At 45.2% G+C, this 22,496-nt stretch overlaps 2 protein-coding genes across 4 annotated transcripts; one reads left to right on the top strand and one right to left on the bottom strand.

Moving 5' to 3' along the window:
• The first annotated feature begins 1,774 nt into the window (after window positions 1-1,774).
• On the top strand, window positions 1,775-10,523 carry ttc8 (tetratricopeptide repeat domain 8). The gene is made up of 14 exons (XM_018764081.2): window positions 1,775-2,001; window positions 5,581-5,701; window positions 5,943-6,006; window positions 6,148-6,307; window positions 6,613-6,702; window positions 6,847-6,891; window positions 7,554-7,639; window positions 7,731-7,818; window positions 8,217-8,327; window positions 8,424-8,563; window positions 8,665-8,839; window positions 9,674-9,796; window positions 9,992-10,075; window positions 10,209-10,523. Exons 1-14 carry the CDS (start codon window positions 1,888-1,890, stop codon window positions 10,323-10,325), a joined length of 1,518 nt encoding a protein of 505 aa, XP_018619597.1. The 5' UTR covers window positions 1,775-1,887; the 3' UTR covers window positions 10,326-10,523.
• Window positions 10,524-12,322: 1,799 nt separating this feature from the next.
• LOC114912324 (CD209 antigen-like protein C) lies at window positions 12,323-21,838 on the bottom strand. Of its 3 annotated transcripts, none has more exons than XM_029258662.1 (6): window positions 21,672-21,838; window positions 20,701-20,817; window positions 19,874-19,879; window positions 18,233-18,396; window positions 13,823-13,962; window positions 12,323-12,879 (listed from the first exon to the last, which is right to left on the bottom strand). In XM_029258662.1, exons 1-6 carry the CDS (start codon window positions 21,766-21,768, stop codon window positions 12,729-12,731), a joined length of 675 nt encoding a protein of 224 aa, XP_029114495.1. In that variant the 5' UTR covers window positions 21,769-21,838; the 3' UTR covers window positions 12,323-12,728. The 3 variants fall into 3 exon arrangements, with proteins under 3 accessions (XP_029114495.1, XP_029114494.1, XP_029114493.1); XM_029258661.1 differs by having other exon boundaries at window positions 18,233-18,321; window positions 19,649-19,879; XM_029258660.1 differs by having other exon boundaries at window positions 19,649-19,879.
• Between the last annotated feature and the right edge of the window lie 658 nt (window positions 21,839-22,496).

The following is a 22,496-nucleotide window of genomic DNA, read 5'->3' on the forward strand; positions in this document are numbered from 1 at the left end:
AATCCTATAAACATGGAGTTTCTGCCTTACTTTACAAGCTCCGCCCCCAAGCGAAAGCTCTGCCTTTGAGTGATTAAGAGTCCGTCCAATCAAATCTTCGTGGATTCATTATGCAAATTATGGAAAGTTGGCTGACCAATTGCAATTACGACGGGGTGACTTTGTTTCCACCCATTTATGACCATCGTTTGCCAATGATGTGCGGCACTGGACGCGGTGACAACTGTCATTCTAGCTGTGAGTGGGGCCGTTACTGCTCCCTTCTGCTGTAAGATAAACTCGCTTTGTCTAAATTATTCACTGCGGTTTAATTCCTGTGGTTTTTTTGCATGTCGGTATGAGGTGTTTCTGCACTTTTCAATACCCCTGCTGTTAAAAATCATTCACTAAAACTAATATACATGTAATAAACCTTTGCTGGGGTCACGTTGCTCGTATATCCAGTGTCTCCGTGGATGTTAAAGCGGAGGCTGTTTGACGCTCAGGTTTTAACTATGAAGCAACTAGTGCACATTTCATGAGCACATCTGGTGGACAAGAAAAGCTGTCACATGCTCAGCACAGTTCAGGGTCATGTAAGGGGTGTCAGTCCCCAACAGGCTGCTCCAGTTGCGCTGTTCCAAAAAGAGCTGCAGGAGGTCATTTGTACCGAGAGCCATGAGGCTCCACAATGAGCCTTCACTGCCAGGGAGGGGGGTGACCTCTTAGGGACTGGGTGGTACTGGGCTTTCTGTGGTACCTCATTACACTCAGCACCACATCACTCGCTTCAATTTGCCCTTTCCTGTGTAAATATACTTGCTTATTTATTGACCTCATTTATCTGCTTATATCGGTTTCTTTTAATGATGAATGTATGTACGTTTGCGCACATGTACTGTATGTTGTACATGGCTTGCTGCTGTAACCCAGTAGAATCTCCCTCTGGGGTTAATGGTTTCATTCATTCATTCATTCATTCATGCACATGATAATAAATAAGTAGTGGGGTCTGTTTTTTCAGTAGGAAAACTCGCTTTGCCTGATAAACTTACTCACGCCTTATTAAATGTAAACATTAAAACGGGTATTTCTTGCATTTGAGATCCACTTCTTCTCTTCATTTCTTAGAATCACGTCTTCGTTACGTTTTCTAGTCCTTTCTACAAATTACACTTAGAGACGAGGAGCTTCCCTAATATCCACACGCAGAAGACAAAAAGCGCACTGCTGACAAAAGGCATATTTTCACCACGAATTGGTGAGGTGAATTTTTAATTTGACCACCTGGCACCTAGGAATTTTAACTTATTCAAAGTTTCATTTTTCCTCCAGCGATGATGTGTGACACGTACCACCACCATCACTCGCTAACTGAAAATGAACAGTTAAACAGGCTGATAGTATGCTGCACTGCAACGTGGAGAGTAAATGCATACAATTATCTTCGCACAGCCAAGATAAAATAAAAAGCGTCACTGCTGAAGCAAATTTAATCTTCACCCAAAACAAAACATCTCAAAGAGGATTTTCTGATTAGCGCCCGTCGTGACGGAGTGTCATCTTCTTCATTGCCAGCTTTAAATTGTACTTTTCTTTGTAAAATCACAAAAAGGCTTGAAGCGATATAATCGATTAGTTCACAGGTATCTATATACGTGTTAACATAGTAATCAGTTAATAAACGTAATTCTTGCAGTGTGTATTTTGCAGTTTTAAATTCTACTTCCGACAGGCATATACGAGAACCTCCCTAGTATGTGAGGACCCTTGAGCCTTTCGTTGCTGGGAGCCACAGGACGCTACTGCGGACTAGTGGGTTGTTGCTGAATTATTGCTGCTAAATGACGTTGATATAGACGTCATTTAAACATTGAGAGGATACGCAGCGTTTTCTAAATAATCCAAATGGCGGTGACTATGGATCCTTTGTTTCTCGCATGGAGCTACTTTCGGAGGCGTAAGTTTCAGCAGTGTTCCGACGTGTGCAGTAAGATCCTGCAGGACAGTCCGTACGACCAGGTGAGGGAAACACACAGCGGCACCGGTTGAGCGACTTTCTTGCATGTCGTGGTACTCAGTTCATATGATTGACCCGTTTATACAGCTGCGCAGTTTTGAATTTGGCCACTACAGCAGGAGGATTCGAACCTGAGCCCTTCGAGCGGTAACCACTACGCCCCCTGCTGCCCGTGTACAGTAGTGTATGTGCAGGTCTCTGCAGCACTGGGGTTTAGTCCATCCTGACTCTAGCGCACATCATATTCACCTAGGTAACTTACACTGCTAGATACACTACTTACACTGGGTCACTCATCCATACATCAGTGGAACACACACAATTATGGGTGAATCTGAACAGCATGTCTTTGGAGTGTGGGAGAAAACCAGAGCAAACCCACCCAGACACAGGGAGAAGATACAAACTCCAGACAGAGCGGGGATCGAACCCATGTCCTCTCACACCACCCAGGCGCTGATAGACAGCAGCACTACTTGCTGTGCCGCCTGTAGAGCTATGTTGCTTTACCAGGTAAAACAAGTAAAACTAAAGCAGTCAAATTAAGTGTCCTGGTTATACAAGGTTGTAGTTTCCTTAGTTCTTCCTAATAAATCTGATTTTGTCATTCATAGTGTTCCTGTATTTCATTTTGTTTTCTTTACCTGTTTCTCACTGTAGTTAATACATGCATTTCAATCCTTTGTTTCTTGTCATTCTTGTCTCTTCACCATTTCTCTCGCTGCTCTCCTTCCAAGGAGGCTCGTCCTCCATCCTTCATTTCTGAGGTAACATCTCCCTCCTGTCACTCTTTCTCAATACATGTTAATAGTTTCTTGTGAACATTTTACCAAAAACATCAGGGATTATTTGTAACAAAGTGCAGGATTGTAATTCTAACATTTAATTATTTAGCTGATGCTTTCCTCCAAAGTGACCCACAGTGTTAAACTACTAACACAATTATTTGCCCATTTATTCAGCTGGGTAATTTAGGGTAAGTACCTTGCTCAAAGGTTCTACAACTGGAGGTGTGATTCCAACCTGCAACTTTTAGGTCGAAAGTTTACCCTTTATAGTTTTTCTTTTTTTATAGAGCAGGTTTCACACTGACTGGCATATTAATCTGTAGATTTATTAGATTAGGATGAATGTTTTTGATAGCAGACCATACTTGCATTACTTACTTTAAAGGAGATGAGATTAGAACAGTCTTTTTACATGCCTACTTTTCACTTTTCGGTAAATTCAGAAGCTATATGAAATTTTTTTTGGGGGGGGGGGGCAGAAGCAACAGGGACTGGGAGACCAAAAGAAGGAGGAAGTAAAATAAAACAAACTGAACTGTTAATTCTTTCTCGTTGTTTGCATAATATTATTCTGATACTATTCCATTCAATTTATTATTATTCATTCAATTTATTTTTATAGAGTGCTTTTCTCACACAGTGACACTGTTATATTACCCTATTATTATAAGACTCCTAATGCTATTATATTATATACTATTATTATTCTCAGCATTGGAGATGGGTTCTCTTTAGATGGTCATGACAATAACACGAGATGTTACTGTAACGCCAGTGAGCTGTTGACAGCCACCAAAGAAAGCCTCTTTTACATATGGTACAGTTGCATTATCCATGGATCACAAAGCCGGCACAGAGTTATGAAACAATTATGTAAATTGTACTCGGTGGGATTACATACAGTGGATTCAAAAAGTATTCTGACCCCCTTCACTTCTTTACGTTTTTTATGTTGCAGTCAAATGTTAAAATCATTTAAATTAATTTTTTCATTAATCTACCCTTAATACCCCATAATGACAAACCAAAAACAAGATTTTAGACATTTTTGGAAATTTATTAAAAATTAAAAGCCGAAATACCACATTGGCATAAATATTCTTTACTTTCTACATAGTTGAAGCACTGCTGGCAGTGATTACAGCCTTGAGCCTTCTTGGGTATGATGCGACAAGCTTTACACACTAGGATCTGGGGATTTTCTGCCATTCTCTGGAGATCTCCAGCTCTGTCAGGTTGGATGGGGACCCTTGGTAGACGGATATTTTCAGGTCTCTCCAGAGGTGTTCGAATGGGTGTAAGTCTGGGCTCTGCCGGGCACCTCAAGGAGATTCATAGAGTTGTCCCGAAGTCACTCCTGTGTTGTCTTTGCGTTGTACTTATGGTCATTGTCCTGTTAGAGGGTGAACCTTTGGCCCAGTCTGAGGTTCAGAGTGCTCTGGAGCAGGTTTTCATTAAGGATATCGCTGTACTTTGCTCCACTCAGCCTCCCCTTGGCCTCAACTAGTCTCCTAGTCTCTACCGCTGAAAAACAACCCCACGGCATGATGCTGCCACCACTATTCTTCACCGTTGGGATGGTATTGCACAGGTGATGAGCAGTGCCTGGTTTCCTTCAGACATGACACTTAGAATTAAGACCAAGCAGTTCAATCTTTGTTTCAACAGACCAGAGAATCTTGGTTTCTCACACTCTGAGAGTCCTTTAGGTGCCTTTTTGAAAACTTCATGTGGGCTTTTATGTGTCTTTTACTGAGGAGAGGCTTCCATCTGGCCACTCTGGCATAAAGCCCAGATTGGTGGAGTGTTGCAGTGATGGTTGTCCTTCTGGAAGTCTCCTCCATCTCCTCACAGGATCTCTGGAGCTCACCCAGAGTGACCATTGGGTTCTTGGTCCAGTCTTTTATCAAGGCCTTTCTCCCCCTAATTGTTCAGTTTAGCTGGCCAGCCAGCTCTAGGAAGAGTTGTGGTTGTTCCAGACTTCTTCCCTTTAAGAATTATTCAATGTTACACAAGGTTTTTGTAGCCGTCCCCAGATCGGTGCCTCAATACAATCGTGTCGCTAAGCTCTGTGGGCAATTTCTTTGACCTTTGGCTTTTGGTCTGATAGACATTGTCAAAGCTATGTGCCTTTCCAGATCATGTCCAATCCATTGAATTTACCACAGGTGGACTCTAAACTAGGTGTGGAAACATCTCAAGGATGATCAGTAGAAATGAGATGTATCTGAGCTAAATTTCAAGTGTCATAGCAAAGGGTCTGAATACTTATGTCAATATGATGTTTGTTTTTTATTTTTAATAAATTTGCAAAAAAAAATCTAAAATCCTGTTTTCACTTTATCATTATGAGGTATTGAGTGTACACTGATGAGAAAAAATTAATTTAAATGATTTTAGCATAAGGCTGCAACATTTTAAAAAATGTGAAAAAAGGTGAAGAGGTTGAATACTTTATGAACACACACTGTATTTTTATCTTCCTTTCTGGGGAAATAAGGTTTTTATTGAAATTGTAGTGATCTGTGAATAGAGCCAAGGGATTGCTCAAGGAGTATTTATTATGATTAAAATGGTGAGTAGTAATTAAATGATTTCCCATGCTGTACACTGAAATTTGGATGTTACACAGCAGTAACAAGAACGTCAACAGGTGAAGTTATAAAAAGTTACAAAAAACAGTTATGTCTGCAATGCATTTGTTTACCTTCCAACCGGACCCATGCAACCACAATATCCGACATGATTAGGATGAGCCAACTGACCATCACTTTCCCTGCACGGGACATACAGGCAGCGTGGAGCCTGAAGACACGCGCACTCACAGAGACGGTGTACATCGATGAGGTGGATGTGGATCAGGAGGGCATCGCAGAGATAATGCTGGATGAGAGTGCCATAGCCCAAGTGGCCCGTAAGTTCAGTTCACACTTACTCTCAGGAGGAATCTGGGCGGAGACTCTTAAGGAGGCGTTTACGTTTTCACGCCGAGGATTCGTTTACTGGTTTGGTATTTTCTAACTTACTTTGTTCATAAATGTATAATGGAGTATGCCCTACCCAGCACATTGTCAGATTTAAAAACAGACTTTCAGGTGGGAATGCAGTCATTCCTGTCTTTATTATAGTTAATATTGTATTGTCTGTTTTTGTAGGTCCTGGGACATCACTGAGGATACCGGGAACAAGTCAAGGAGGTGGACCTTCACCTGCAGTCAGGTGTGTATGTACCAAGCTGTTGTGTGTACCTCCAAACCATTATTTCTTTCATGCAGTGTAATTGTTCTGCCACTCTTTGTGGTGAACTATACTGGTGCACCATGAATTAATGCACCATTTCCTGTCCTGTTGTTGTTTCAGGCCGGTGACTCAGTCCGGACGACCCATCACAGGTTTCGTGCGTCCCAGCACGCAATCTGGACGACCAGGAACCATGGAGCAAGCCATCAGAACGCCACGCACCGCTCATACGGCCCGGCCAGTCAGTAGCTCCTCCGGGCGGTTTGTCCGTCTGGGAACGGTACAGGCATCCTTCCTCCAGTCTGGGTCCCTCTGGAAACGACAGCACAGCTAGGGACATTCTTGATGGAAAGTCTAATAATTTACATTTACATTTATTCATTTAGCAGATTCTTTTTCCAGAGTGACGCACATCTCACAGGAAATCAGTACCCTTAAGAAGCATGTAATGTAATACATTTGTTCAGAAAGATGCACAAGAAAGGGATGAAGTGTAGAACTATATACTCTAGGTGCTGTTTCTTTTATTACGAGCAGTCTGTTACTCATTCTAATATTTTCAGTATCTTCATTATGTATCTGCAGGCTTCTATGCTGACTAATCCAGATGGACCATTTATAAACCTCTCTAGACTGAACTTGGCAAAGTACGCTCAGAAGCCCAATCTGTCTAAGGTATACACACTTTTCCAGGAAATAAGTGGGCAGAATTCATACAATTCAATATATGGATGTATTCTCAGTGTATGCAATTTGGGTTTCTCCTGGCATATTCGTGAAATATTGTATTTGCTCATTTTAATTAAAACTTTTTTCCAGACATTGTTTGAATACATCTTCCATCACGAAAATGACATTAAAAACGTAAGTACTCAATTTATATCCAAGACTCATGTTATATTATGATTGTTCTCGAGGGGAATTGTGTCATATTCAGACTGGGAAAATTGGTGCATCATAAGGGTTGTTTGAGTGTTACGTGGTATTTCCCGGATCTTTGCAATTAAAATCTTTCTGTCCGCCCTAAAGAATGGCTAGGAGGCAGGCTGCGAAAAAGGACACCCAAGGGAAACTGTTCCTCGGCCATGTTACTGGGGCTCAAAAAGCCTCCGCTGCTATGTTTGTAACGGTACAAAGGTACCCCATGCTGAGGCCTCTGCCAGCCCCTCCGCCAGGCGTTTGGGGTTCGGCAAGGAGGCTGCCGAGGGCCAGACCTCTCTGAGGTCTGTTGCAGGACAAGGGGAACCGCATCTTCTCACCATCTGTCTTCATGCTCAAATGTGCAAGATCTCCAAAGCGCTTGTAGTGTTCCAGAGCCTTCGCTAAGTCACTGAAAAGAGCCAGTCCTCTTTCAGATCCCGATTGCTGGGCTGCTGGTTCCTCCACAGTTTGAATTCAATCAATAGATATCTGGTTTTGATTCTATAAGACAAGTGTCCGGTCCAGAGACGTACTTGTCTGGAGTACAGCAGCACATGAAAAATACATGAAGCTCCCGTTTTCTCTTTTTGTTCTTCTTCATGCAGGCTTTAGATCTGGCTGCCATGGCCACTGAACATGCTCAGTTCAAGGACTGGTGGTGGAAGGTCCAGCTGGGCAAGTGCTATTACAGGTAACATGACACCAAATAGCAGAAGTGTTACTCTATCAAGAAGGATTCTCCATGTTCTCACACAGAACGTCTCTCTGCTCCGTTCCCACAGACTGGGGCTGTACCGCGAGGCCGAGAAACAGTTTAGGTCTGCCCTCAATCACCAGGAAGTTGTTGACACTTACCTCTACCTGGCCAAGGTACGAGCCTATGGAACAAGTGCTCTGCTAAGGATTTACATAAGCTAGGTATAATATTTCCAAAGCCCAACTGTGATGTAAAAGCAGCACTCGTAAGAAATGTTTATGCTGCTTCTTCCTTTCTAAAGCGTAACGGTGTCTTTTGGACACTTACTCGAAGTGACGGATAATTTCACCAAGGTATACAACTGGATATCTTCTATGCTTCGGGGAAGTACCCGCAGGGCTCCTCGGGGTACTCGGATCAGCAGTCTTCAAGTCTGAAGCTGCTGTTCTTAACTGCTGCTTTAAGATGATGTTGGCGTGTCGCTCTGCCCTCGATTCTGTTTTAAGCCTCGTTTCCCCAATATTCACTTGTTATTAGCGAGATTTTTGTGTTTCTGAATCGATTAAAACAGGTGTATCAACGCCTGGATCAGCCCATAACAGCTCTGACGCTCTTCAAGCAAGGCCTGGACCACTTCCCTGGGGAGGTCACTCTCTTGACTGGGATCGCTCGCATTCACGAGGCACGTGTCGCCTTGAGTCCCGCCGTTGCGTTGTGGTCCGTCGCCGTATGAGCGTGCTCATCGTGCGTGGCACCGCCGTTCCGCTTCTTTGTGCAGGAGATGAATAACGTCACCTCGGCGACAGAATACTACAAAGATGTCCTGAAGCAGGACAACACCCACGTGGAGGCCATCGCCTGCATCGGCAGCAACCACTTCTACGGCGACCAGCCCGAGATCGCCCTGCGCTTCTACAGGTCGCTTTCTCCTCTACGTTATGCTGCACAGCCTTTCTTGCTTTGCCTCTGTCTTGCAATAAAGGGTTTTAAGTGTTTTCTCAACCCTCTCTCGGTACCAGGCGGCTCCTGCAAATGGGTGTGTACAACTGCCAGCTGTACAACAACCTGGGCCTGTGCTGCTTCTACGCCCAGCAGTATGACATGACGCTGTCGTCTTTCGAGAGGGCTCTGTCTCTGGCGGCGAGTGACGAGGAAACGGCAGACGTTTGGTACAACCTGGGCCACGTGGCCGTGGTGAGTAGCTCCTTGCCGCATCACATGACCTAGTTGTTGGCCCGAGGAAATGACTTGTGGGATTATGGGATGGGCGTGCCCCAAAAGGATTATTTTTAGTTTAACACACTAATATTTTAGTAATTCGCATAACTGGGTTACTTTAATCGTAACAGCTCCAGAACCGTCCTTTTCTTTTAGGTTCATTATGAAGGACAGACTGTGTGACAGTTTTTCTTCGCATAGTGACATTTGAACAAACCAGTTACAATTTCGTACATTTAATGAAGAGCTGGAAAGCCCTTTACATTTCTATTTATTTATAGAAATATAAACAGGATATTGCATGGTGGCGCAGCAGGTTTGGTCAGGTCCTGCTCTGTGGTGGGTCTGGGGTTCGAGTTCTGCTTGGGGTGCCTTGTGAAGGAGTGGCGTCCCATCTTGGGTGTGTCCGCTCCCCTCCAGCCTTACGCCCTCTGTTGCCGGGTTAGGCTCCGGCTTGCTGCGACCCCACTTGGGACAAGCAGCCTCAGCAAATGTGTGTGCGTGCGTGCGTGTGTGTGTTGTTCTGAATTTGCAACATCAGTTGGGATTTGAGTCAGCAGCCTTTTAGCCAAATTTGTCTCCTTACCTGATTTTCCAGCTGTTCCCATATAATCGTCCCATAAAATACTCGGAAAAAAAGCAACATTGTGAGGAGATGCAAATATTCAGCTAGTTTGCCAGCTTTTTTGGAGGGAGGGACTGAATCAAACAGCCACGAGGAACCACGAGCAGTCTGTCTTTGCTGCTCATTCATGTGACTTTTTCATGGATTGCGTGTGTCTATGTGTGTCATCGTCCCTGTGCCCCCAGGGAATTGGAGATCTGACGCTGGCATACCAGTGTTTCAAGCTGACCCTGGCCAACAATAATGACCATGCTGAGGCCTACAACAACCTGGCCGTGCTGGAGCTGCGCAGGGGGCGAATCGAACAGGTAAAGGGCAGAGGGTGTCTCTGAAAAAGTGTGATATATTTCATCACGCATCTATTTTTGAACATAGCAAACATGACATGTCAGCAGGGTACCATCTAGTTCCAACCAGAGTTTAAACTTATTGAAACATTTCACATTGTCTCCTATGATTCCAAACCCTTCGGTTTAGTTTTGTTCTCCTCTTCCGTGTTCCAGGCCAAAGCTTTTCTGCAAACGGCCTGTTCTATCGCACCCCATATGTATGAGCCACACTTCAACATGGCCACTTTGTCAGAAAAGGTAAGTCTCTAATGGCTTTGGTAAGCATAGAACTCTCTTCTTCAAATATGTATAATTTAGTCTTGTAGTCGGCTCCTCTATCGGGTCAAAGTCCATGAGAGACGTTGAAATTCTGCCTCCCTGTGCTTGTAAGGTGGGAGACCTTCAAAGCAGCTACATGGCAGCCCAGAAGTCAGAAGATGCCTTCCCAGAACACGTGGACACCCAGCAGATCCTGAAAAATCTGCGCCAGCACTTTGCTGTGCTTTAAACCGCTCATATTTTTAGGTGTGTGCGTCAGAATTTTGACCACAGTAGATCATCTGAAATTCCGAGTGTGGTAGAATATGGTTCATACCAACGAATTTCAAGGAATTTCCCAAAAGAGTACATACCATTTTCCGATTAGAGAGATCACGTACTTTAAATACTCAGTCATATGAGTGATGTCGCATGGCATCAGAGAGAGCTGGCTGACCTTTTCATGTAGGCAGGTCAGAAGGCTCTCCTCCTAAGCTTATAGTAAGTAAATGTAAAAATAATGAGTTTTATTATATAAATGTAAAAAAATGTATAATAGCATTGACAATAAATGTGAATGGAAAATTGTTTTACAATTAACATATTTATATTAAGTCAATGTAAAATTGTTTGGTTTAGTTGTGTAATGTCCTGTAATGTATCTGAATTATCAGCCTGTAAAAATCACTTTAAATGCAATTTTCCTTTCATATTCAACATCACCTCTCAGTTGTACCATTTAATACTTAGATCTATTTATTTAGCTGCTGCTTTTCTCCAAAGCAGCTTACAAATGAATTTATTAGAGCAAATTAAGGTAAGTACCATATTCCAAGGTACTACAGCTGGAAGGGGATTTGAAGTGCAACCCCTGTGTCAAGCACAAGGACCGAAGACAGGTGAATTGGGGACCCAATTGCAGGTTGGCCTTTATTCTTGTGAATCAGGTTCAAGGGACAAGGCAAGATCAGGGTCAGGAACAAATGTGGGTCTTTCTAGGCACGAACGTGACAAAGCGGGCAATTCGAACTCAATGCTCAAAAGAACAGACAATGGTCAGAACCAGGAGCAGTAGAACAGACAAGATACGACAGACAAGGCAATGAAGCTGAAGCTGCAAGACCACTAGAGCAAGAATCCGCGTCCGGGTGTGGAGGCGGAGCTTCTTTTATCTCCGGTCTTCTTAATTGGTTGCAGGTGTTGCTGCTTTGCTCGTTCCCAGGGGCATGACACTCTGGGCATCCCGGTGGTACAGTGAGTAGTGCTGCTGTCTCAGTGCCTGGATGGTGCAAGAGGACATGAGTTCGATCCCCACTCAGTCTGTGTGGAGTTCGCATGTTCTCTCTGTGTCTGTGTGTGTTTCCTCCAGGTGCTCTGGTTTCCTCCCACAGTCCAAAGACATGCTGTTGAGGTTCACCCATAGTATGTGAGTGACAGAGAAAGAGTGTGTATTCCACTGATGTATGGATGAGTGACCCAGTGTAAGAGTGTATCTAGCGGTGTAAGTCACCTTGGTGAATAAGGTGTGTGGGCTGTTAACACTACATAGAGTTCACTGGAAGTTGCTTTGGAGAAAAGTGTCTGCTAAATAAATGTAAAGACAGCAGCTGTAACCACTATGCTACCAACTGCTCCCTGTTAAACTAAATATTTTTAATAAGAGCATAAAACAATTTTGCTGGTATAGCAATAATAAAGTCAGAATTCAGAACAAAATATATAATGTAGTCCATTGTACTGAAAGATTTTTTTCAGTCACTTTGCTATAATTCTTGCAGAAGGACAAGAATGTGTTGTATGATATTGCATTAGTCATTGTGTATGTCCAAGGTAAGAACAGCTGGATCTGTTCATAATGAGTAAGAACAGAGTAATTCCACCCAGATGTATAGAGGGACGACTCTTAGCCCTCCGTTTCCCAGCGATGTGTTCGTCGTCGTCGTCGTCACCAGAGTACGCTGTTGTCAACAGTTAGGCATGTCGACAACACACATCTCCACTGGTCTTTAAGAATGCAAACTGCACGTTGTTTACTAATGACACTTTACATATTTAGATGTTCTGTTTTCTTCCGAATGTCTGGCACTCGGGGGTGCGGTGGCGCAGTGGGTTGGACCGCAGTCCTGCTCTCCGGTGGGTCTGGGGTTCGAGTCCCGCTTGGGGTGCCTTGCGGCGGACTGGCGTCCCGTCCTGGGTGTGTCCCCTTCCCCCTCCGGCCTAACGCCCTGTGTTGCCGGGTAGGCTCCGGTTCCCCGTGACCCCGTCAGGGACAAGCGGTTCTGAAAATGTGTGTGTGTGTGTGTGTGTCCGGCGCTCAAATGTTGCTTCAGCGTGTGTTTACTGCAATAGTTCAGTGTTTGAATACTTAATGTGCTGAACCTTATCTTTATGGCTCCTCACCCACTTGTTGTATGCAGATGTCAGGATTTATATATAGAATGTATAAATTATATTAAATTTTTGTGATCAGCAATATTCCATCCATGTTTTAATTGTCACATATGATATAGTTCAAATTACTGGCTTACATTTGACTCCTGCTGAAGCCCATTGTTCAACACAATGTTTACTGCCATGTTCAAGACACAACCCATTTAGGAACTGAGGTTTTTTCATAAATGTAACTCTCCATTTGCTTTAAAACCAAAGCCACCTAGGGCTTCTTTTGCCCTTTTTCACATATCCAGTACAGCTTTGTGCTACAGGGAGCATCGTTCCAGCTTTTCAGTGGGTTTGGTTTCAGGTAAGTGGCTGCACAGTCTTCCGTGGAATACTGGTCATTGGGCTCTCCGTCCATCCAGTACCTTTAAACGAGGATTAAAGCACATTTCAGTGGAAGAAAGCTTTCGTCATCTCACTCTTAAGGAAAACTAGACTGGAGGTGGGTGCTGCAGCGAGTAGCGCCGCTGTCTCATGCCATCTTGGTGGCATGTGAGAATGTGGGTTCACTCCCTGCTCAGTCTGTGTGAAGTTTGCATGTCTTCCCGTGTCTGCATGGGCTTCCTGCGGGTTCTTTTGTTTCCTCTCACAGTCTAAAGGCATGTAGTTCAGGTGGATTGATGACGCTAAATTTCCCGTAGTGTACGAATTAATAAGTGAGTGTCTGTGCAGCTGCCCTGCAATGGACTGGCGTCCTTTCCAGGGTGTGCCCCCTTCCGCCTTGCATCCTATGTTTTGGAAGAGGCTCTGGATCACCGTGACTCTGCTCAGGACAAATGGTAATTGGAGATGACAGGTTACCATACAGGGTGTACCCTGCCTCACGCCATACGCTTTGGACCGCTGCAAGCATACACTGGATAAACGGCAGCTGATAATAAATAAATGAATGAATGATTTTAAGTGTAATAACACCCCCTTCTCCTGGAGTATAGCTGTTACTATGTGAAATTTAAAGGGCTAAGGTTAAAGACGCGTACAGGTAGGTCTTGACTTACAACGGGATTCCGTTCTGACAACCTCATCGTAAGTCCCCTTCACCGTAAACCATAAACAACCTACTGTGATATATAAATCAAAAAGAAATGCAATCGCTATTATACACCCACACGCTGACCGGGCTACTTGTTACTTGGCTGCTTGTAGTCAAATTGAGCATCGGTTGAATCTCAGTTCATTTCTGAGCCTCCTTTTGCATAGCTTAATGTGAAGGCGAGAGTTTAATTTCTCAGAATAATACACTCGGGTGTGTGGTGTGTGTGTGTGTGTGTGTATATTCGGGTGTGTGGATGTGTGCTAGTTTCCTACCCCACAGTCAGCTCAGTTCCATTCAGCCACTTCCAGACCCCCTCCGTGTGGATATCCCTGAGCCCCATCCAAAATCCTGTGAGGTGCCAGACATGGGGGTCCCTCAGCTCTATCCCTTCTATTACTCTGCTGAGGTACGTCTGGATGTGAGGATATAATGAGGCAAGTTACTGACAAGAAAAATAATCACGTATCATTCTGGTAAAAAGGAGGTGCTCTACATTTAGCTGATGCTTTTCTCCAGAACACCTTACAACTTTAAGCTACTTATTTTAATTTTACTCAAGCAATTTAGGGTAAGTGAGTAATTTACAAACAGCTGGTAATGGCACAGCGGGTTTGGCCGGGGCCTGCTGTGTGGTGGGTCGGGGGTTTCAGTCCTGCTTGGAGCGCCTTGCGACGGACCGGCGTCCTGTCCGGGATGTGTCCCCTCTGGTCTGTGCTGCGTCTGTGCTGCGTCTATGTGTTACAGCTGCTCCCTTTGGACCCAGCAGTTGCAGGTTCAAATCCCACCTTGAGTTGTAATACTCTTGAGCAAGGTACTTACCCTAAAATTCCTCCAGTGGAAAAAGAAGAATTCCCAGCTGTAAAAATGGGGAAATAGCTTAACATTGTAAGCTGCTTTGGAGAAAAGCATCATCTATTTCCAATCCCGCTTGTCCTAATAGGGTAGCAGTGGCAGCAGGGAGAGCAGAAAGGCCCAGCCGCCCCTGTCCCCTGCAACTTCCTCCAGCTCAACCTGGGGGATCCCCAGCCGTTCCCAGGCCAACTGTGAGATATAATCCCTCCAGCGGGTCCTGGGCTGACCTCGGGGCCTCGTCCCAGGTGGCCGTGCCTGGTATACCTCCAAAGGGAGGCGTCCAGGGTGCATCCTTATTAGATGCCCAAACCACCTCAACTGGCTCCTCTCAATGTGGAGGAGTAGCGGCTCTACTCTGAGTTCCTCCCGGTTGTCCAAACTCCTCACCCTGTCACGGAAAGTGAGTCCCAGCACCCTGCAGAGAAAAATCATTTCAGCCGCTTGTATCTGAGATCTTATTCTTTCGGTCATTACGCAAAGTTCATGACCATAGGTGAGGGTAGAGACGTAGATCGACCGGTAAATGGAGAGCTTCGCCTTATGGCTCAGCTCCCCCTTCACCACTACAGTCCGGTACAGCAACCGCATTACGACTGCCGCTGCTCCCAGTCTGTGGCCGATCTCACGCTCCCTTCTCCACTAACTCGTGAACAAGACCCCAAGATACTTGAACTCCTCCACCTGGAGCAAAAACTTTCCCCTTACCTGGAGGGGGCATGCCATCCTTTTCCAGGAGAGAACCATGGACTCAAACTTTGAGGTGCTGATCCTCATCCCAACCGCTTCACACTCGGCTGCAAACCGTTCCAGCACATGTTGGAAGCAACCATGTGACGGTGCCAAAAGGACAACATCATCCGCAAAAAGCAGAGGCGTCACCTTCCGACTCCCACACAGAATGCCCTCCTGGCCTTGACTGCGCCTTGATATCCTGTCCGTGAAAACCACAAACAGGAGTGGAGACAAGGCACAACCTTGGCGGAGTCTAACACCCACATTGAACGGGCTTGAGTTAATGCTGAGTATACGGACACAGCTTTCGCTCCGTATGTACAGAGACCGAATGGCCTGCAGTAGTGGCCCCGGTACCCCATACTCCTTAAGCAGCTCCCACAGAATTTCCCGGGGAACACGGTCATTGGCCTTCTCCAAGTCCACAAAACACATGTAGACTGGATTAGCGACCTCCCATGCCCCTTTAGTTATCTGTGAGAGGGTAAAAAGCTGGTCCACTGTTCCACGGCCAGGGCAGAATCCGCATTGTTCCTCTTCAATCTGAGGTTCAACTATCAGCCGGAGCCTCCTCTCCAGCACCCCGGCATAGACTTTCCCAGGGAGGCTGAGAGGTGTGATACCCCGATAGCTGCCACACACTCTCCGGTCCCCTTTCTTAAAGATAGGGACCACCACCCCAGTTTGCCAATCCGAAGGCACTGTCCCCAAGGTCCATGCAACATTGCAGAGGTGTGTCAGCCATAACAGCCCTGCAACATCAAGGGCCTTAAGCAGTTCCAGGCGGATCTCATCCACCCGCCCCTGTGCTTTGCCACTACGGAGCTTACCAACTACCTCAGTGACTTCCATCAGGGACATGGACTCTGACAGCCCGAAAGCCTCTGGCCTTGACTCCTGTAAGGGAGGCATATCACTCGGGTTTAAGAGTTCTTCAAAGTGCTCCTTCCACCTCCCTACAATGCCCTCATCAGAGGTCAGAGTTTCTCCACTCTTGCTGAACACAGCCTGAGCGAAACTCCTCCGACCCCTTCTGAGCTGCCGGATGGTTCTCCAGAACCTCTTTGAAGCCAACCGATAGTTGCTTTCCATAGCCTCTCCAAACTCCTCCCATACACCAGATTTTTGCTTCTGCAACCGCAGCTGCCTTTTTCGCCTCCCGGTACCTGTCTGCTGAGTCACGAGTCCCCAGAGTCAAGCAGGCCGTAAAGGCCTCCTTCTTCAGCTTGACGGCTTCCCTCACCACCGGTGTCCACCAGCGGGTTCTCGGGTTGCCGCCCTGGCTGGCACCAACAAGCTTTTGGCCACAGCTGTGCCTGACTGCTTCCACAATGGAGGTTTTGAACAGGGTTCATTCAGACTTCATTCCTGCTAACTCTTCTGGGACATTGGAGAAGCTCCCCTGGAGGTGCGAGTTAAAATCATTCCGGACAAGGTCCTCCAATAGTTTTTCCCAGCACACCCTCATTAAACGTCTGGGCGTACCGGGTCTGTCCATCGGTTTTCCCTGCCATCTGATCCATCTTACAACCAGATGGTGATCAGTTGACAGCTCAGCACCTCTCTTCACCCAAGTGTCCAGAACATGTGGTCTCAAGTCAGAAGAAATGACTACAAAGTCGATCATTGACCTTTGGCCCAAGGAGCTCTGGTACCAAGTACACTCATGAGCATCCTTGTGTTCGAACATGGTGTTTGTCATGGACAAACCATGACTACCACAGAAGCCCAATAACATTTCACCATTCGGGTTCAGATCGGGCAAACCGTTCTTTCCAATCACCCCCCACCAGATTTCCCAGTCATTGCCAACATGAGCACTGCAGTCCTCCAGCAGGACTATGGAGTCTGTAGGTGGGGCCCTGTCCAGAACCCTACCCACCCTCTCCAAGAAGGCCGAATACTCTGAACTGATGTTTGGTGCATAAGCACACACAACAGTCAAAGTTTTCGTCTCTGCGACCCTAAGTCGCATTGAGGCGACCCTCTCTTCCACCGGGGCAAACTCCAACTGTATGGCAGCCAGCCGGGGGCTTGTGAGTATCCCCACACCTGCTTGGCACCTCTCACCCTGTGCAACTCCTGAGTAGGAGAGGGACCACCCCCTATCGAGGAGTTTGGTTCCAGAGCCAATACTGTGAGTGGAGGTGAGCTCAACTATATCTAGTTGGTATTTCTCAACCTCCCGCACCAGGTCTGGCTCCTTCCCCCCAGTGAGGTAACATTCCACGTACCAAGAGCCAGTTTCTGTAGCGAGGGGCCGCGACGGCATGCTCTACCCCGCTCCCTCCCGCTGCCTGGTACACATTGCACCCAATCCCCGTGTTGGACCTTGCAGGTGGAGGACCCACATGGCCCCCCCACAATGCCTTTTCGGGCTGAGCCTGGCTAAGTAACGTTGGATGCCCGATCACCAGGCCTGGCTCCAGGGGTAGGTCCCGGTGACCCTATTCCGGGCAGGGTAAACGTTCTTTGTTCTCATTTTCCATAGGGGTTTTTCCGATCGTGTTAGTCTGAATCTTCACTCCAGACCTATATCATGGCATATAACACAAACTGCTTTCATTCTGCAACAAGCATGTTGGTACCCTGCTGGTTTGTTTGGTTGGTGGGTGGGTTGGTTTGGTTTGGTTGGTGGACTTGTTGGTTTGGTGGGTTCAGTGTGTTGATTTGGTTGGTGGGCGTGTTGGTTTGGTTTGTTGGTTTGGTGGGTTCGGTGTGTTGGTTTGGTTAGTGGGTGTGTTGGAGAAGGTAGCTAAGCTTCTTGGTCTCGGGACATGGAGATGTCTGTTGGCTACTCTGAATGTTCTCTGTGGCTTCATATTGGTTGGACTGGATCTTTGTGTACAACTGTTGATAAATACGCATGGGGTATAACATCTTGTCCTGTGTATCTTGAATAAATTTTTCAAGAAAACTAAGTGATGAAAATACAATTGAAACAAAATACTGCAGAAAATATTACTTTCTTTGACAGTCCAGGACTGCAACATTTGCCGTACAAACAGTCTGTGTACCTCCACTGATACTAGTGATCTATGAGTAAGTTAAGTTTGTTTGTTAGCCCCTTAGCTTAGACATACACATTAGCATCCTACCTGCTTCTCCTTGCTCTCTACCTCCACCAAGTCAGCGCCACGGTCAACGCAGTCGGCACGGGCATCGGGCCAGCTTTTCCTTCTAGTACCTTCCGAAGCAGAGAAGAAGTAACACCTGGAACTGAACAGCCTCCATCCCACAGGGCACATTTCACAGCTTCTATCTGCAGCAACAATAAAAAAACTTAAAATGAAGCTTGGATTGTGAGCATGGTCCTCTGCAACTTCGGCAGACATTTAAATTTATATTTGTTCATTATTCGCATACAATCAGTCGATTAAAATTAATCAAATGACAGCTGACAAGCTTTAGGAAAAACATATGACTATCAGCAAATTTAGAAATTTATGTAGGTGTCAGAGACTGGGAGTGAAAATGGTTGCAAGAGATAATGGGTTTTGAAACCTTTTCTGCATGCTGAAAGGGATTCAGCAGTTCTGAAGAACCAAGAGTTCATTCTGTCATGATGGTGCCAAAACCAAGATCCAACAAGCTTTCAGTTTCGTACTGAAAATATGGCAAGAAAATCACAAGTAGTACTTTGGCTGGAGTGCAGGGATTGACCAGATAGATCCTGTTGACATTATCTTCTAGGCCATAAGTCAGTAAGACAATGCCTACAGGTAAATCTAGGTACACAGGTAAAGAAAGTCTATGGAGCTACATGGAGCTGATGGAGAAAGACAAGAATGGGAGACATGTGGAAATACTTAAATAAAGGTTGAAAACAACTTGTACAGCAGCATTAGAAGCCAGAGAGGAGGGAGTTGCGATAGTCCAAGTGAGAAATCACAAGTCTGGACCAGGAGATGTCACATCACCAAGATGTTCAGTTGGATTAAAAAACAGGTGGGCCAGCAGGAAGATACATCTTAGAAAGGTGAAGTTATAGATACTGAACTTTCTTCTGAGTGAGAGGAGATACATACAGTATCTGCTGACTGACAGAAAAGAAGAGGCAAAGCTGTATGTAATTTGCTTAGCAGTGGTAGAAGAAACTGAGGCAATGATGAAGCCAAGTGAAACTGTATCAATGAAGAAGAGCAAGGGGCCCAACACTGAGCTCTGTGGAATCCCTGCAGAGACTGTGGAGAACAGTTCATTTCCAGTGAGGAACATCTGGTGTTGACTATGTCAAATGCTCAAAAAGGTGAAGAAGAATGAGAAGTAAAGGAGAGCCAGGCAGCTCTATCAGCCCGGAGATCTTCTCACACTGAGCGGTGAAGTCTCAATGGAATGACAGATTTTACATCCAGACTGATATCAGTCGAGATCAGTGTGGACACCGAATGCAGACATGGCTGCAAAGTGTACGTGGAAAGATTTTGAAAAAGAAAAGAAGAGAGAGGCATGTTCATAATTCTGGACTGAGTTTGGGATGAAGATAGTTTCTTCAGCAATGGTGATATTCTCGCCTTGCTCAGTGATGCGCAACTGCAACTTCCTCTTCTCCTCCTGCAGATTTTCCTTCTCTCTGCGCAATTCTTCAATCTCTTCAGTGTATATATGCCACCTTCGCTCCATGCCAACTACGGTATCAATTGCATCATGGCGGTCTAGGTGCAGCTCATTCATGGCTGCTTCTAGCTTGCTGTAGTTGGCTCTCAGGCTCTCCAGCTCAGCACTGGGAAGGACCTCACCTTTGTCTGTAAACAGAGAGTAGCAGTGTCAGATCAAGATTACTTCAGATTACAATGCAACAGTTCTGTTGAAGCACATAAGCATCATAAACACACACACACACACACACACACACACACACACACACACACACACACACACACACACACACACACACACACACACACACACACACACACATTTTCAGAGCCGCTTGTCCCATACGGGGTCACGGGGGAACCGGAGCCTACCCGGTAACACAGGGCGTAAGGCCAGAGGGGGAGGGGACACACCCAGGACGGGACGCCAGTCCGTCGCAAGGTACCCCAAGCGGGACTCGAACCCCAGACCCACCGGACAGCAGGACTGTGGTCCAACCCACTGCGCCACCGCACCCCCCTGCATCATAAACATTACATATTTATTTATTTAGCAGGCACTTTTCTCCAATGAACTCTATATAGTGCTCTCAGCCCACACACCTTATTCATCAAGGTGACCTACGCTGCTAAATACACTACTTACACTGGGTCACTCATCCATACATCAGTGGAACACATACACTCTCTTTCTTTGTCACTCACACGCTATGGGTGAACCTCAACATCATGTCTTTGGAGTGTGGGAGGAAACCAGAGCACCCAGAGGAACCCTACACAGACATGGGGAGAACATGCAAACTCCACACAGACTCAGCAGCGATCGAACCCACATCCTCTCACACCACCCAGGTGTTGTGAGACAGCATCATTACTCGATGTGCCACCATCCACTTAATGACTATGATGCTTAAATGAACAAATGAGTCCTGGTGTGTCCTCTGACCCTTCGATGATGTCATACTCACAACGAACACACAGGGTTATGATGGCTATCATTAAGATGGCACAAAGTAAGCCCAGAATTCCTGTGGCAATTTGGTAGCGTCTTGCTTTATGCTCCGCGCTCCCTTTGGACATGGACACTGGAAAGAGTGAAAAAAAAAAAGTTAAATGGTATTGGATAGACCCAGGAATTTACTCTGCACATTTTACACAGACTGAACACAAATGGAAACTGTTTTCCGCATATGTTAACAATGTTTCGAAAACACTGATTTCATTTCACTAAACTTTTGTGCAAGTAAACACCTCATTCTACCCAGGGGCTCAAAGAATTCCAATTTGAAAATAGACGTTATAAAACTTTGGATAGGAATTATGATATCCTCACCATTTATTCAGCAATGTGTGAAGGATGGACTGTATTTGCTTATTTGGGGGGACTGCAGTTTTACAATTCAGGTTACATCCCAGAATTCCATTTCCAGTATACTTTAACAATAAATGACACAGCAAAATAACACGGTAATATTTTACTGGAAATATTTTCCTTCTCTCTCTTTAAACATGACTCTTTCTTTGCATTTGATGTCATTTCCCAGATCTGCGACAAGTAGAGAGAGTTTGACTTTGAAGTGGTTGGATTCAAAGTCCATTTCTACCAAAAAGCAAACATGGAAAGCAAGAAACATTACTGAAAATTAAATACTATCATTTACTGGGTGAGAAAAAGTAAGGATCTTAATAATTTATCATTACTGATTCACACAGACCCACATCTAAATTGGCATGTGTTTGATAATATATTTAAAATACACAAAGTGCTAATACATATTTCGAAACACATTACACGTGAGAGATAAACTTAAAGCATTCAATGAGAATTAAATCCGACCAGATACTTTGGTGTAAGAGTAAATATTTAAATAATAAAAGTAAATATTTTGCTGAAAGGACTTTTGCTCAGAACACAGAGAAAACAGCACGTAGAACGTACAGTAGTTATTACCCTCGATGTTTAAGTTGTGGGTCGGTACTTCTGCACTACTCTCATCCTGGATCAGTGTGGTGTACATTCCTTCTTGCTTGTCCATGGTCAATCTGGACACACTCTCTGGTATTCTTGTGTTCCACCACAGCCTCGGCGTAAGCACAGTTGACCATGTTTACCTTTGCCCCCAGTGCCCTCGGTCTTGCGCATTTTGACATACAGCACACATTTTAAAAAATGTGAAAAAAGGTGAAGAGGTTGAATACTTTCTGTACACACTGTATTTTGATCTTCCTTTCTGTGGATATATGGTTTTTATTGAAATTGTAATGTAATTGTAATGGTTTTTATTGAAATTGTAATGATCTATGAATAGAGCCAAGGGATTGCTCAAGGAGTATTTATTATGATTAAAATGGTGAGTAGTTATTAAATGATTTCCCATGCTGTACACTGAAATCAGGATGTTACAGTAACAAGAACGTCAACAGGTGAAGTTATAAAAAGTTTCGAAAAACAGTTATGCAATGCATTTGTTTACCTTCCAACCGGACCCATGCAACCACGATATCTGACATGATTAGGATGAGCCAGCTGACCATCACTTTCCCTGCATGGGACATACAGGCAGCGTGGAGCCTGAAGACGCGCGCACTCACAGAGACGGTGTACATCGATGAGGTGGATGTGGACCAGGAGGGCATCGCAGAGATAATGCTGGATGAGAGTGCCATAGCCCAAGTGGCCCGTAAGTTCAGTTCACACTTACTCTCAGGAGGAATCTGGGCGGAGACTCTTAAGGAGGCGTTTACGTTTTCACGCCGAGGATTC

The sequence above is a fragment of the Scleropages formosus genome, chromosome 15 (assembly GCF_900964775.1).
Source record: "Scleropages formosus chromosome 15, fSclFor1.1, whole genome shotgun sequence".
Lineage (NCBI taxonomy): Eukaryota > Metazoa > Chordata > Actinopteri > Osteoglossiformes > Osteoglossidae > Scleropages > Scleropages formosus.

Coding starts and splice junctions, on each gene's coding strand:
- ttc8 (XM_018764081.2), top strand. CDS start 1,888: ATGGCGGTGACTATGGATCCTTTGTTTCTCGCATGGAGCTACTTTCGG. Junction 6,892..7,553: donor ACGAAAATGACATTAAAAAC/GTAAGTACTCAA, acceptor TTCTTCATGCAG/GCTTTAGATCTGGCTGCCAT. Junction 8,564..8,664: donor ATCGCCCTGCGCTTCTACAG/GTCGCTTTCTCC, acceptor TCTCGGTACCAG/GCGGCTCCTGCAAATGGGTG.
- LOC114912324 (XM_029258660.1), bottom strand. CDS start 21,768: ATGGACAAGCAAGAAGGAATGTACACCACACTGATCCAGGATGAGAGT. Junction 19,880..20,700: donor CATAACCCTGTGTGTTCGTT/GTGAGTATGACA, acceptor CTCTGTTTACAG/ACAAAGGTGAGGTCCTTCCC. Junction 18,397..19,648: donor GTTGCGCATCACTGAGCAAG/GCGAGAATATCA, acceptor TTGTTGCTGCAG/ATAGAAGCTGTGAAATGTGC.